At 36.3% G+C, this 16,140-nt stretch overlaps 1 protein-coding gene across 1 annotated transcript in view; it reads left to right on the forward strand.

The window, feature by feature from the left end:
- Positions 1–7,926: 7,926 nt before the first annotated feature.
- LOC106065519 (chorion peroxidase-like) overlaps positions 7,927–16,140 on the forward strand; it is a 30,274-nt gene continuing 22,060 nt past the window's right edge. Inside the window, exons 1-3 of the mRNA XM_056028182.1 lie at positions 7,927–8,115; positions 10,523–10,635; positions 13,999–14,128. Of these exons, the coding sequence (XP_055884157.1) occupies positions 8,070–8,115; positions 10,523–10,635; positions 13,999–14,128 (289 nt within the window). The 5' untranslated portion in view covers positions 7,927–8,069. The remainder of the gene's footprint in view (positions 8,116–10,522; positions 10,636–13,998; positions 14,129–16,140) is intronic.

Genomic DNA, 16,140 nt, shown 5'->3' on the forward strand with positions numbered 1-16,140 from the left:
TTGAGACAAACATCTATAAAAAAGCTAACAAGATCCTCGAAATAAAGAATCACCCTTTGTGTCAGGATTTTGTGATTTTACCATCACAAAAGAGATACAAGACACCGATAGCAAAGACAAACAGACACAAACACTCTTTTGTTCCCCTGGCAATCAAATCATTAAATAAGAACAATCTGGTATAAACTTTGTCAAATGTAAATTATGAGTGAGTCTGGTGTGAATGTACACTTTGGTTTCTTATAGTTGTATTGTTTTTTGTTTGGTGTAATGCACAAATTGTAAGACAAATTTCCTTACGGATAATAAAGATTATTATTATTATTATTATTATTATTATTATTTTGAGTTTGGGTTTAACCCTACGTCTTCGTTGTTTCATTTGTGTTTCTTGGTCGGCTATCGTGGATTACATCGATCTCAAGGAATAAGTAACGTTATGCCTGTTCGGTCATGGACGCTGTCATTGTGAGTTTCAACAACGACTATCATGTGCTTGCGAGGAAACAGACTTTTAACTGGATTCTTTTTTTCTTTATTTGCAAAGGATTCCAGCAGCATTTGCTTTTTAAACTTTGTTTTTATTCTCAACCTTCGCGCTTCTTTTTACCATTCCTATATTCAAGTCGAAACTTGGTGGAACCTTCATGAACCTTCAGGATCCTGGACGCGTATCGCGGATCTCAAAAACGGTTCTAACGATTTTCCTAGAAATTTAACAAATGATCTATATTGCTGAGAAAATGAATTACTAGCTCGTTGGCCACATAGTGAAAACTCTAGTTTGACCGTTATAATTTTTAATGCAAAATGTAAATTTGGCTTGAGGCCTACTATACTTCGTCCGACTTAGATCTTGAGACAACATCGGTTTTTAAAAGGACTATCGCGTTCATGAAAAGGCTATCACGTTCGAGAATTTCCGAATGTTAGGCGAAACAAATAATGCTCACGGTTACTTCCAGTTTATTGATAGATTATCTAAGCTTTACTTATATTTTATTACGTTAATCTAATATAGATTACATCTACATTCTAAATCTAGAAGTAGATCTAGATTTAGACTAGATCTTAAGAGTTCTAAATTAGAACTCTTATTCTAGTGTTAGATCTAGATGTCCATATAATGATAATATCAATAAATAATGGCTAATTTATGCATTGCCCTCTGTCCAATTGGGTAATGACAAAACCTTACACAGCTGACGTGCAAAAATCACGATTCGATAACCGGTTTGAACCCAAATTTTTTAATATATATATTTAATCATATTTTAATTTGTAAAAGGGGGCATTGTCATTTTAAAAATGTACTTTTTAGCGGCCTCCAAAAGGGGAATAGACGCTATTAGTTTTAATTGGTCTGTCTGTCCGTCCGACCGTCCGTTCGTCCGTCCCGTTTAGATCTCGTAAACTAGAAAAGATATTGAAAAATCCGACATCATGATATTTTAGACCTTTCAAAGTTCTGATTCATCGGCTACTTTTTTCTTTTCTGAAAGCGAAAAAATTAACTTGTAAAATCAACTATGCAAGCAATTATTTCATAAAAATACACCATTTTTACAACTTTCACTATTAAAAGTAACAAACACGGGAGGCTATTTAGTAAGGGAGATGACTATTTATCATATTTTTAAAACATTTATGCTAACGGTTTTAGATTTTTGTCAAATTTGTTTTTTTTTACAAATGTATTTCTAAGAAATAAGTTCTATCATACTAAATACTACATTTACGAAAAATGTTTACTTTTTTTAATTAAATAGAAAAACACTATTTAATAATATACATGTAAGTGAAACATAATTTATAACAACAATTAATAAGTAGTATTTTATATTATCGCACAAGCTGCAGGACTACCACAACGCAGCACATATACATAACTAAAGTTGTTTTTTTCTTGAGACTTTGAATAAGAGACAATTAGATCAATTAGATAATCATTATATAAAATCAGTTAGACCAGGTTCACATCTAACTTCACCTTACCTTTCACCCATCCCTTGGTATGCTGGACCGTTGAGGCACCACACAAGATCTGCCAACCTTCTTTCTCCATTCTTCTCTGTCATTGCCTTTGATAGATTTTCATTCTGATATTCTTTTTGAAAATATTGAAACCTGCCTTTTTACCTGCCTGGGGGGACCACTTCGGGGGCCGATTTTTGAGTTTGTGTCTCCACACAAACTGTCTTTGTAACCTTGTTAAATGTTATTCATGAGTTATTCTGATACCTATTGACTCCAATCAATTTTCTATCACTTTTTTTTACACCGTTCAAGATAATAATTGTGTAATTGTGAAGGACCTTGTAGTGTGGCCATCTCGAGATCATTTGACACTCAACCAAACTATAAACAATTCTTATGTGACTTTAAGAATGGCAACTTTTTTATTTCTCTCTTTCTAGATTCACCCCAATGTATTCACATTACCGTGAACTTTATATCTTTATAAGAAATAGAGGCCTTATGTTGCTTATTAATCGCTACGTGTGTATAAGGGATGGGGCCTGTTGGAAGTACTGTATACAAAATGATATTATTTCAGAAAGTGTTTTACATTAGTAGCTATATTACACTTAAGAGTCTGTAAAGATCTTTTTCTTTAAATCACGATGTTCAAATGGCTCCTTTTATAAAAGAATATTATAAATCTTTAGCTATTAAAAACGAGCCTTAGTGACATCCATATGTCCCTTTCGGTGGTCCAATTAAGCCCAATTAGGTACCGGCACACCGGCATTTGCCCGAAAGCCCTTATAGCCTGTCCATCCCTGATGACTATGCAAATATTTTACCCACACAAACATGTATAACATTTTTTCCCTTTTTGAAACAATTATAACCATTGTGCTAGAATTATAACTAACGTTAGTACAATCCGAGCCAAAGATATTTTTCATGTCATCAACTTCGAATGTTTTTCCAAGTAAAAAGAGCATATTCTATATTTAGATGAAACAGATACATTATTCGCTTTTTTCCTGAATGGTACAGGTGTAAAGTTTGAAAATAAACTTTTCTTCCTTTTACAGGATTAGTGTTTTATTTTATTTGGGGAGATACCATTACATGAAATATTCCTCTGTATATTTACAAGTAGAGCTTCTATTAAAGTTAAGTTTGGATCTTGACGTCAATTGTAAAAAAAAAAGGTGGTTTTGAAAAAAAAAACAACACATGTACTTATTTATTATGATTTTATTTTGACAGACGTTGAGAAGTTTACAATGTGAAATTGTCAGTCTTGTGTGGATTAATGTTGTAAACTGCTTGGCTAACGAATCGAGGGGCAGTTAGTTCGAATCTCCGATTGATGAGACTATGACAACTGGGAGGTTTATTATCTGTTACAGAATTCGTGCTGAGCGCCTTAGGCATCACGTACATGTTCTCATAGATACCCACATAGATTATATCATAGATACTCGCATAGAAATCTCATAGAAATCTCATAGATAGTCTCATAGATACTCGCATAGATACTCTCATAGAAATCTCATAGATACTCGCATAGATACTCGCATAGATACTCTCATGGATTCATAGAAATCTCATAGATACTCTCATAGATACTCTCATAGATACTCTCATGGATTCATAGAAATCTCATAGATACTCTCATAGATACTCTCATAGATACTCTCATGGATTCATAGAAATCTCATAGATACTCTCATAGATACTCTCATAGATACTCTCATAGAAATTTCATTCATAGATACTCTCTTGATACTCTCATAGATACTCGCATAGATACTCTCATAGAAATCTCGTATATACTCCCATAGATACTCTCATAAAAATCTCATAGATACTCTCATAAATACTCGCATAGATACTCTCATAAATACTCGCATAGATACTCTCATAGATACTATCATAGATACTCTCATAGATACTCTCATAGACACACAGACATTGATATTTTTTTCCGGGGGGATGTCTAAAATGTACCATTTTTACCAAATCTAACCTTCATTAGTTATTTGGATAGGAAATAATTGTTATATAAGTTGTATACAGGAGGTTATGTCTCTTTGTTTTTTTTAAAAAGGGGGAAAACAACATTGAAGTACATTCCTTCATTCATCACAAACATAACATGCTTTTATGTTTAGTTTAATATTAAGTGGGTTTAAATACTGCCCAGGGCCTCTATTTACTAAAATCCGGCACTGATAATCTCACCTAAAGAATGATTTCGAACATGAAAACGTCTGTTTCTATCTGCAGTAAACACAAACTAATGCACATAGGCTTTGCAGGACGTAATCCCAGGTTTGGTGAACCAACGTCTTGACATCACAAGTTGTCTCCGATGTAATCCTCCTCTCTTTGTTTGTTGTTTATCCCATTCACACGCTGCATCTTATGTAAGTACATTATCATCTTCACATCTGAACATCAATATCCGCCTTACAGAAAATCTGATGTCTAAAATAGAATAGTACTTTAAAAGCATAAGCCAATGGAAGGAGATTAACCCTTTTTACAGTATATCTTATAGAACGCCATTCAAGCGTAAAACCATTTAAACAAAACCTCATTTAGATGACAGCATAAGGAGAAGGATGACAAGACTAGAACAGGAAGAGAAGTCGGAAAAGAAAGAAGAAACCGCTTGGAGGGGTGAGGTGACGACTATTGAGAGAACCCTTGCAATCAACATATCCACTCTTAGCAATCAGTTTCTTTATGGCCTAGATATGACCTGGTCATGGAAAACATTTAGAAAGGGGGGGGGGGTTTGCGAACGACAAAAAAAAAAGGAAATAGGAGATGGGGGGGGGGGGGTAAACTAACAACAAAATGCACAAGTTAATAAAAAAAATGTTTACCTGTTTACCTGTTTAGGTATTGCATCAGGTACATCAGGTAACTGTGGCTTGCGACATAGAGTTCTGTGCTCTTGCTTTCATAATGAAGTGACGAAATAAAAAGACATTTTTCTTGTCCTATTTTAATACCTTCTTCAGGCTATGTGTAGCTTACACAGGGGGATAGGAACAGAGACTTGGATATGGGCTCTTAAGACAGTTTTCTCGTAAACCGTTCTATTGGGCTGGGAATGTTGGGATACATTCACTTTGTTTACCTGCCTTTCGTTTCTCTTGGGTGCAGATCCAACAGCTCTTTTTAATAGAATTATTGAAAACAACTTATCTAATAGTAATGTTCAACATTTTTAGAACTCCTAGATAACAACCTTAATTAAACATCTCCAACATTGGCGTTTATGTAAGATTAAAAGACCGGGCCAAATTTTACTTAAAGTCATTTAGTCCAATTACTTTATTTCTTTATTTATAAAAGAAAATCTGTGCAAGTTAGTTTTTATTTGCCTTTTTTTTTAAGAAACTTGACATTGCTGGCATGCGTTTTTTAATTCTTAGGTACAATTTTTAAATCTAACTCTGAAAAAATAGTTTGCTTAATACATTCAATTAGATTCAACTGTACTGGACTTGCATTCAAAATGCATAAACTGCATATGAAATAGTAGCAGCAATAGGGCGCATTAAGAGTTTCCAAATATGATAAGCCTCAAATAGGTGGAAACAGCACCATAAAACCTGTAGCTTCCCACTCAAAGCGATCACTCCAAGCCATCCTTACATCATGGACAAATGACTATTCGTTCTTGTTTAAATCTCTTTTTAAAAAAATACCACTTTACCACTTTTCTAAGCTACTTCACTTTTTACATTATCAATTAACCACACCAGTAAACCGTTGTACACCCCTACACCACTATTTGTTTCACCAAATAAATTCACAATGCTATCTAACTATACAATTTCAATACACCAGTCCTCTATACTTCTTTACCAAGCTAATTCACGATTTCACCATTGTGAAACAATTCGCTAAACCTCTGCACAATTTCGATTCACTAAATCTCTGCACTAACATCTTTCATACTCAGTTTCAATTTGCTATTCCAGTATACCGCTTCTCTTATTCCAGTTTCTCTATACACATTTTCATTATAGCATTTTCACTACATCATTTTCACTATAACATTTTCGCTATACCATTTTCACTATACCGTTTTCGCTATATCATTTTCACTATAACATTTCGGTATACCATTTTCACTATACCCATTTCGCTATACCATTTCACTATATTGTTACAAATGAACAGTGATAGGTAGAGGTCAACGTATGACCCCGGTGAGATGACACAGCAGCGAGTGTCCTCTGGAATCTACATGTACAAACAAAGACAGGATGTGACGTGCCCTCACGTGTTGTTCCAGGGGACGAATAGATATAAGTAGAGGGACAGTTACTAATGAACAGTGACAGATAAAGGTCACTACGTGTGACCCCGACTTGATGACACTGCAGCGAGTGTTTTCTGGAATCTACATGTATAAATAAAGACAGGATGTGACGTTTCCTGACATGTTATTCCAGAGGATACTAGGAGTGTTTGTGCAACTTTGGAGAAGCGATTAGGGACTCTATATAAGCCAGAAAGTTAATGTGAAAGTCAGTCGTATGGAGTCGTGAGTGAGCCGTTACAGTCGATACAGACTATGTAAGACGTGTGCGGCTCTGTGGAAGAGAAATGTGTACGACTCGGTGCAAGTTAACTAGGGTAGAGTTAACTGGAGTGGACTACTGTCGTTAAAGTCTATACAGCGAACTACAGTGGACTTGAGCCGTTACAGTCGATACAGTCGATGTAAGACGTGTGCGGCTCTGATTCGGTAGACTTGAGTACGACTTGGTTCAGCTTTGGGAGACCTGGAGCGACACTGGGAAGTGTGTCGTTGGTCTGTTCTGTGGAATACGGCTCGATGCAAGTTGAGAAGAGAGGAATTGCAACGAAGTGAAGAGATGCAGTGCAACGAAGTATAGCTAACTGTAAACTGACAGATATTGTACAGTCTTCTACGCTACATGTTACAGTAATGTTAGAGTTAATAGTCATTAAAGTTATATGAAACTGAAAGTTTAGTCATCAAGTTCTTTACAGTGTTTTTATTTGTGTGCCAACTAATACATCTAGCCAGAAGATTCAGAAATACGTAACAATATCATTTTCACTATACCATTTTCACTATACCCATTTCGCTATACCATTTTACTATATCATTTTCACTATACCATTTCATTATACCATTTAATTTAATTTTTCCATCCCGTATCATCAACTGAGTCAGACCGTTTCACTCTTCAACTTCATTGTTTCACTTTCACTATACCACTTGAATATGCCCAGTGCCCACTTACTATACCACTTGAATATGCCCAGTGCCCACTTACGATGGCACTTGAATATGTCCAGTGCCCACTTACTATATCACATGAATATGCCTAGTGCCCACTTACTATGTCACTTGAATATGCCCACTTACTATGTCACTTCAGATTATATTATTATTCCTTTACTTTGAATGTGACAATTTCAACCAAGACATTAGGAAAAAGATTGGTTTAATTGACATGGAATGGCAAGGTGGGGTGGGCAATGTGGCATTACAACGAATCGTAAGGCTTATTAACTTCGAAAGCTTTAGGATAGGCGAGGCTTGCATTATTACTACGTACATTATTTGTTTATATTTAGATATTATGTTTTAGGAGGCTATCGTCCTCCAACATTCCTAACAATAGGATAGATCTAACCTATTTTTACATTTGACTAAGCCATTCCCAGGTCGCTAAAATTAATATCCACATAACTAGACACGTCAGTTAGATCCCGCACAGTCCCGTTGATGACCGATAAAAAAGATGACAAAGGATTTGATGAATTCATTATCATTGGCTGATGTCTACACGCTAATCTCCGAAATTTAAAAATAAAAACGATTTGTTTCAAATGTTGTCCCCCTCCTTTCAGCCAATCACTGTACGTTTGATGACGCTTCCTTAATTCTGCCAAAGGGAGACTACTTAAGGCGAGGCACCTGGGATCGTGTCCCTGTAACAACTACCACTCTAAAATAAGGGGGGTGGACATCAGTATATAGAGCAGTGGTTTGGATTTTTTGAGTTTTGTTTTTACAAACCAGACATAGTGGTGAGTGGTAAACGTTGAAGATGGTAGGACTACAACTTTCATTAGTGATTTGCCTTTATTTCATAGGTAAGTGCAAATGTATTTCTTTTATCTCTAGACATTCTAATAAGTCGATATCGCCATGTGTGATCCGTGAATTGGACTTCTAAAGAATTGGACTTCTAAAGAATTGGACTTCTAAAGAATTGGACTTCTAAAGAATTGGACTTCTAGAGAAATGAAAGTGCTTGTGAACTTGAACATAATGCCGAAATAACAGCAGACGACATAGAAAGGCTGGGCTCGTGAAAGAAGGCTTGAGTTCAGGTCGAGACGAATTTTTTTTAGCGATAGGATCCTTCCAACAGAGCTGAATGTCTGAACTTTAATTTTAACAAATTTGTTTTCCTGTTGTTTTATCTTATACATCACATTGGGGCGTGACGGCTGTGTGCTAAAGTGCTGGGCTTCCGAACCGTGTGTGTGTGTGGGGGGGGTGTCTTTGGTTCGAAATATCGGAGAAGGCAAGGATTTTGAACTTTGGGACTTTTGGGCTGCCCCCGAGTCCATCCAATTCTAAAGGGTACCTGACAAAGTAAATGAAACCGTCGACAATAGAAAATGATGACCTTGACACCATCTGACCTATAGAGCGCAAGTTTTGAAAGGAAAACTTAACTTTTGATAAACTACGGACGTTCTGTCGTAAGAGCGGATAGTTACGACAGACGTCTACACATATGTATATGTTAATGTAGCAGTGCTTGTTAATTAGAGACATAAAATGTGCTACATTATTGGTTTCGCTGATTCAGTTACAAAATCTGTCTTGACGTATAGTTCTAATTCTAACATGAGCTTGAATCAAGACTATCATTTCACGTTTAGCTTTACCTCTAATTTATTTATATTTCATTACGTTTGAACTAGTTGATCTTTGTCATTAAACCAGATATATTCATTTTCGGGTGTTTTCTCTTTCTAATAATAGGGCAGTTTTTTTTTTCAAACATTTTTATGTGCTGTAAAGGTAGCTGGTTGTAAAGGTAGCTGGTTGTAAAGGTAGCTGGTTGTAAAGGTAGCTGGTTGTAAAGGTAGCTGGTTGTAAAGCCAGCTTTATACTTGTAAGTATGACGGTATAAATTAGGTTAAGGGATACTAGGTGTTTTTAATGAAAAAGTTCCACTTTCAGATCTTGCGATCTATAGGACAGATGATGTTAAGGTCATCAATTTCTGTAACTAGTAGGGTGTCATGTTGCGAGCACAACGACGAACCGTCTTTACTTTCCCTAAGGTACCCATTAGAGTTGGGTGGACTCAGGCCTAAAAATCTCGAAATTCATAGTCCAAGTCTCCACCGAGCTTCGAACTCAGAAGCCCAGGTTCTGAAGCCAAGCGCTTTACCACTCAACCACCGCGCCTTGAATGTGTTGTTGTGTTTTCAATGAAATGATGACAGACCAGAGCAAACAGAGTACAAACAGAGTACAAACAGAGTACAAACAGAGTACAAACAGAGTACAGCTTATGACCCAAAATGTTTGGAGTGTTATAGACAAATTAGTTATTAACTTTAAAATTATTGTTTTTAAGGAGTTATTTTTCCAAGGGTAGCATGTTGTTAAGATTAGCATTTCGGGTTGAAGATTTGAAACAAATTACATAACGCTACCATAACATATTTTTATGCTAAAACCGAAGTCAATACGCCTCAGTAAAATGTTCATAATTATTTGGACGTAGGCTCGTGTTGATGTGTGTTTCTTTGGCCGTGATCTTCTTTTTCTTTACCCGCCACCTCCCCCGCCCTTCTGTCTTTCAATTTTACGCACGAGCGCCCACAGGGGAAACAGGAAACATAAGATCAAATGGTCTTCTGGTTAATTAATGGGATTACACAGTGTGTAACGTTGCCTTGGGCCATAGTTAGCGGTCAGCTACTTTTTTCTCTCCTTCTTGCACATCCATCTCTCTCTGTTTCTGATAACGTTGTATATATATATATATATCTCCAGCATGAGATGCAAGTTAATAGAAAACCTTGTAGATAACACATTAATTAAATTTTTTTTTTAAAGTTTGTATTAATTTTTATGTAAAAGTAATGTTAAGCTACTAGGGTCGTGGTGGTTGAGTGGTAAGGAGCTTGGCCTCTGAGCCGATGGGTCGAGTTAAAATGCCGTTGAAGACAATGGATTTTGAACTTCGGGATTTTTGGGACTTCTTAAGTTAACCCAACTTTAATGGGTACCTGACATACTTTAGTAGCGTAAAGACTGTTGTTCATTGTACTGACCACACCATACCCTTGTTAACCGTCGGTCATAGAAACAGTTGACCTTGTCATCATCTCTCCACTAAGGTCGCAAGGTCTGAAAGGAATGACTTCACTTTATTTTACTTTCATTTTATACAGGGTACTTTTCACTCGAATAGCGCTTCAGTTTATTTTTTTAACTCTACAATTTTCTTGTTTTGTTTGTGACCCCCAGACACTGTTCAAAGCACGGGGCCTTATTGCGCTGCTCACCCGGACCTTTACTATGCAAATGTGAATGGACTTATAGCTGGTGGATATGATAATACAGTCATTGGAGATCAATCCGTAAGTACTTAGATATAGGTATGTGGGTTTTCAAAGAGGACGAGATTCATTTTTGAATGGGAATTCTCATAAAGAATGGTTTATCCGGTGTATAGAATTCATAAGAGTTATCTATTTTAAGAAGCAATTTCTATTTTTTTTTCACCTTTTAGCACTGTAGAATCAAAAGTCTTAGCTCTTTCTCTCTCTTTTAGCACTGTAGAATGTAATGTCTTAGCTCTTTATCTCTCTCTTTTAGCACTTTAGAATGAAACGTCTTAGCTCTTTCTCTCTCTCTTTTAGCACTTTAGAATGAAACGTCTTAGCTCTTTCTCTCTCTTTTTTAGCACTGCAGAATCAAATGTCTTAGCTCTTTCTCTCTCTTTTAGCACTTTAGAATGAAACGTCTTAGCTCTTTCTCTCTCTTTTTTAGCACTGCAGAATCAAATGTCTTAGCTCTTTCTCTCTCTTTTTTAGCATTGCAGAATCAAATGTCTTAGCTCTTTCTCTCTTTTTTTTAGCATTGCAGAATCAAATGTCTTAGCTCTTTCTCTCTTTTTTTTAGCATCGCAGAATCAAATGTCTTAGCTCTTTCTCTCTCTTTTAGCACTTTAGAATGAAACGTCTTAGCTCTTTCTCTCTCTTTTTTAGCACTGCAGAATCAAATGTCTTAGCTCTTTCTCTCTCTTTTAGCACTTTAGAATGAAACGTCTTAGCTCTTTCTCTCTCTTTTTTAGCACTGCAGAATCAAATGTCTTAGCTCTTTCTCTCTCTTTTTTAGCATTGCAGAATCAAATGTCTTAGCTTTCTCTCTTTTTTTTAGCATTGCAGAATCAAATGTCTTAGCTCTTTCTCTCTCTTTTAGCACTTTAGAATGAAACGTCTTAGCTCTTTCTCTCTCTTTTAGCACTATAGAATCAAATGTCTTAGATCTTTTGCTTGTAGCTCAAAGTCATTTTTATTGGAGATTTTCATAAATTGGAGGCAGATCCATAAATAGCAAGTCTTTTGGTGTCTCCGTTGTACAGACTACGAAAGTATTGATCAACTAAATTTTAAAATCATGTCATAGAGTTTAATAAGTGTGCACTTTCAATAGCACTGTAGATGTACATTTAAAATAGTACCCGTTATTAGTATAAAAAAATCTCAAAGAAAATAATATTTCTAAATTATTTTTATAATTGTAAAATTACAAAAAAAAATACATCAAAATGCAAACAAAGATCTGGTAGCTGTGAATAACCAGTAGTATGCATATGTTAAAATACTATCGATTAATGTAAATAACCTTGAGTATAAAAATCTCCAACAAATTTGTATGTTATATATAGCTTAGTATACAGCGTTCGTTACGTAGTTTAATTAGGTTATCTGTGTCAAATCTTTCGTAGTCTTTTTAACTGTTCATTGTATTACTCTATTTGTGTTCTATCTTAGATCTGTATCCTCCCACGTTTGTCTCCTGTCGTTTCTTAGTGCTTCTTCCCCCTAGAAGAACGTAATCCGGAGTTCAATAATTAAAATGTAAAGAAAGAGTTATTGTAACTATGATTCACTGAAGCATGACAATCTTCTTTGCACTAATGTTTCAAGGCTTGTTCATCTTTAAAGCCTCTTTATAAGTAATTCGAATCAAAGCAGCCATTGAAGTGATTGAACATTAACTCTTTCTCTCCTATTTGACGATACAAAGTTATAGACGTTGAGTCATAACAGGGACACTATAAAATAACAAAAAATGAATAATTCCGTAGGGTCATGGCAAATAATTACGGAGAGAAAGAGTTAAAGGAATGAACTTAATTGCATAGGATTAAACTAAGGATAATATTATTTACAACATCATCTTAAGAAGAAGCCACCCTCAGTGCATTGTGTGTGTGTGTGTGACAGTTTTTTGATAGCAGTCGTCGTAGGGCTCAGTTGGCATTGTGAACCTTTTTCGAATAGGAGGCTCCCGGGTTTGAATCAAAGTAAAGACTTTTATTTTTAATTTGGGGATCCTTGGGGTGCCTTTGATTCCATCCAACTCTTATGGGTACCTGACAAAAGTTGGGGATGGGGGAAAGGCGGTTGGTATTTGAGATGGCTACATAACAAGCTCGTTAACCGTGGGACACAGAAACATATGCCCTTTACATCATCTGCCCTATACTCTACATGATCTGAAAGGGGAACATTACTTTTATTTGTAGATGATACCCAGGATCGTCTAGCTGCTGGGAAACACATTCGAATTTTATTACTGCTAAGTAACTAAAACAGCATTGAGCTAAAATGTTGACATTATCTCAATGTGATGTTAGTTGATCTTTCTATCAAATCTTCTTTTTTGCCCATTTGTTTTTCTTTAGAAGTATTAAGTCATTGAGTGAAATTCTAATGCTTCTTCCTAGTGAAATTATTTTTCTGCTACGAACGAAAGATTTTAAAAAATTGATCGAAGACTCAAAAGTAAAGTAGCAATTACACATAAAACACTGAACCAACAGAATGCGACAGCACATGTACCGGAAGCTCAAAATTGGAACCAGTGAAATCTGCTCATGTGGAGTATCACCAGAGAATGCAGACCATGTCCTCCAAAACTGCTCTCTTTACCAAGAGGCCCGTATAAGACATTGGCCCCAAATCACCCCAATAGAAAGGAAACTATATGGAGAGCTCCCTGATTTGGAAACCACTGCGCAATTCATCTCATGTATTGGTCTACTCATCTGAACACTCCAACATAACAATGAGAACGAAAAATAAGAAGAAGACTGAACCATAATCTTCAAATACAAAAACAAAATTTAATAAAATACTCAGAAAGACGCAAAGATAAAGGCACATTCCTCGTTCCATATGCTAGGACTAAATTGTACAAATACTCCTTCTTCCCTAGTGCTAGAAGAGCATGAAATGGGTTGCCTGAGCTAGCCAGGAAAACCAGTGACTTAGCAGAATTTAGGCATTACTAAATGCATTATGCGTAGGACGTAATCATCTTCTTTTTTTCTGTATTATATAAGATAAGATAAGATTCTGCAGGGCTAAAAAACTGCACACAAATTGTGATGGACCTTTGAAGAAGACCTAGCTTAGCAACACTTCCTTTCAGTGTGTACACAGGAGACACCAACATGAGTTTTTCCCGCTATGCCTCCAGAATGAAATGTTTCTTCTTAGTCAGTATGTGTGGATGTACTTATTGTTAGCATTATTTTTGTTCATTTAAATCCTTGTATTATTTTTTTTTATTTTAGCCCTTTTATTGTTTACTTATTACTTTTCTGTTCTACTTCACTTCAGTAAGTTCCCCTTCCAGACCTTTATGATCTATAGGCTATAGGGCAAATGATGTAATTCGCTTCAGTAATGATTTTTTTTTCCATTCAGCTGTGTTCAAAAGACGTGTCAACTCTGAGGTACCGCGAGGTTGATGGAAGATGCAATCACCCCAAGGATTACGGTAGCACTGTGAAACCCTTGAAACGTTATTTGAAGCCCCACTACCAGGATGATAAAGGTAAACATTGACTTGTGTGATTAAAACTGTGAGAGGTTTATTCTAGTTATAGTCTTTTGTTGAATCATTGAGGCGAGATGTTTGCAGACATCTAATTCTGGTCATTAAGATTTGTAAAGATAAAGTAAAGTCGCTGCTGTTTTGTTCTTTCTGTTGTATTCTCTCTCTCTCATTCTTTGTGTCTCGTGTCTCTCTTTAACTCTTTCACCTCGCCTCTCCCTCCTTCTTTCTCTCTCCTTTATATCTCAATTTTTCCCACTCCTTCTTTCTTTCTATCTCTGGCTCTATCTCTCTTTTTCTCTCTTTCACCTTTTTCTCCTTCATTCTCAATCTATTATCCTATCTATTCCTTCTCTCTATTTTCGCTTTCTGTCTCTCTAGTTCTCTTTTCTCCTTTTCCCCCTCTTTCTCTCAGTCTCTCTTTTCACGCTCTCAGTCTCTCTTTTTCTCTTTTTCTCTCTATCTCTCTAAGTTTCTCTCAGTTTTATCTCTCTCTCTTCCTGTCTCTCTCTCTCTCTCTCTCAATAGCTCGATAAACAGTACATGAGACCTAAATTAAATGGCTAAATAATATCTTTGAAATTCAACGTGTTGTATATCTCCATGTTCATTGACTATTGATTACTGTAGAAGAGATTCATTAAAAGTTTATTGTTACATCTCCTATACATCTTCAACGTATTCAGGCATTTCCCAACATCAGACATTCCAGATATCTCCCAGCATCAGACATTCCAGATATCTCCCAGCATCAGACATTCCAGATATCTCCCAGCATCAGACATTCCAGATATCTCCCAGCATCAGACATTCCAGATATCTCCCAACATCAGACATCCTAGATATCTCCCAACATCAGACATTCCAGATATCTCCCAACATCAGACATTCCAGATATCTCCCAACATCAGACATTCCAGATATTTCCCAACATCAGACATTCCAGATATCTCCCAACATCAGACATCCCAGATATCTCCCAACATCAGACATTTCAGATATCTCCCAACATCAGACATTCCAGTATCTCCCAGCATCAGACACTCCAGATATCTCACAACATCAGACATTCCAGATATCTCCCAGCATCAGACATTCTAGATATCTCCCAACATCAAACATTCCAGATATCTCCCAACATCAGACATTCCAGATATCTCCCAGCATCAGACATTCCAGATATCTCCCAACATCAGACATTCCAGATATCTCCCAACATCAGACATTCCAGTATCTTCCAGCATCAGACATTCCAGATATCTCCCAGCATCAGACATTCCAGATATCTCCCAACATCAGACATTCCAGATATCTCCCAACATCAGACATTCCAGATATCTCCCAACATCAGACATCCCAGATATCTCCCAACATCAGACATTCCAGATATCTCCCAACATCAGACATCCTAGATATCTCCCAACATCAGACATTCCAGATATCTCCCAACATCAGACATTCCAGATATCTCCCAACATCAGACATTCCAGATATCTCCCAACATCAGACATTCCAGATATCTCCCAGCATCAGACATTCCAGATATCTCCCAACATCAGACATTCCAGATATCTCCCAACATCAGACATTCCAGATATCTCCCAACATCAGACATTCCAGATATCTCCCAGCATCAGACATTCCAGATATCTCCCAACATCAAACATTCCAGATATCTCCCAACATCAGACATTCCAGATATTTCCCAACATCAGACATTCCAGATATCTCCCAGCATCAAATCATAAGAAAACTCTCAACTAGAAATTTCTTTCTTTATATGTAAATGTTCTGAATAACATGGATAGGCCATGCTACTAATAACTTGTCACTTTATTCAATAAGTCTATGCTTCAAGCTGATAGCGTTTGGTCTTTGGATTATAAAACAAGGCTAACGGTAACTATGGACAGCGAAAAGCATTGGCTTCAGCTGTGGAAGAAAAGCGAGCTAAACGAAAAAAGGCTGGCTCCTCTACCATCAGAGCGAAAGCTACATTAATCTGCGACATA

This window comes from Biomphalaria glabrata, chromosome 4 (assembly GCF_947242115.1).
Source record: "Biomphalaria glabrata chromosome 4, xgBioGlab47.1, whole genome shotgun sequence".
NCBI lineage: Eukaryota > Metazoa > Mollusca > Gastropoda > Planorbidae > Biomphalaria > Biomphalaria glabrata.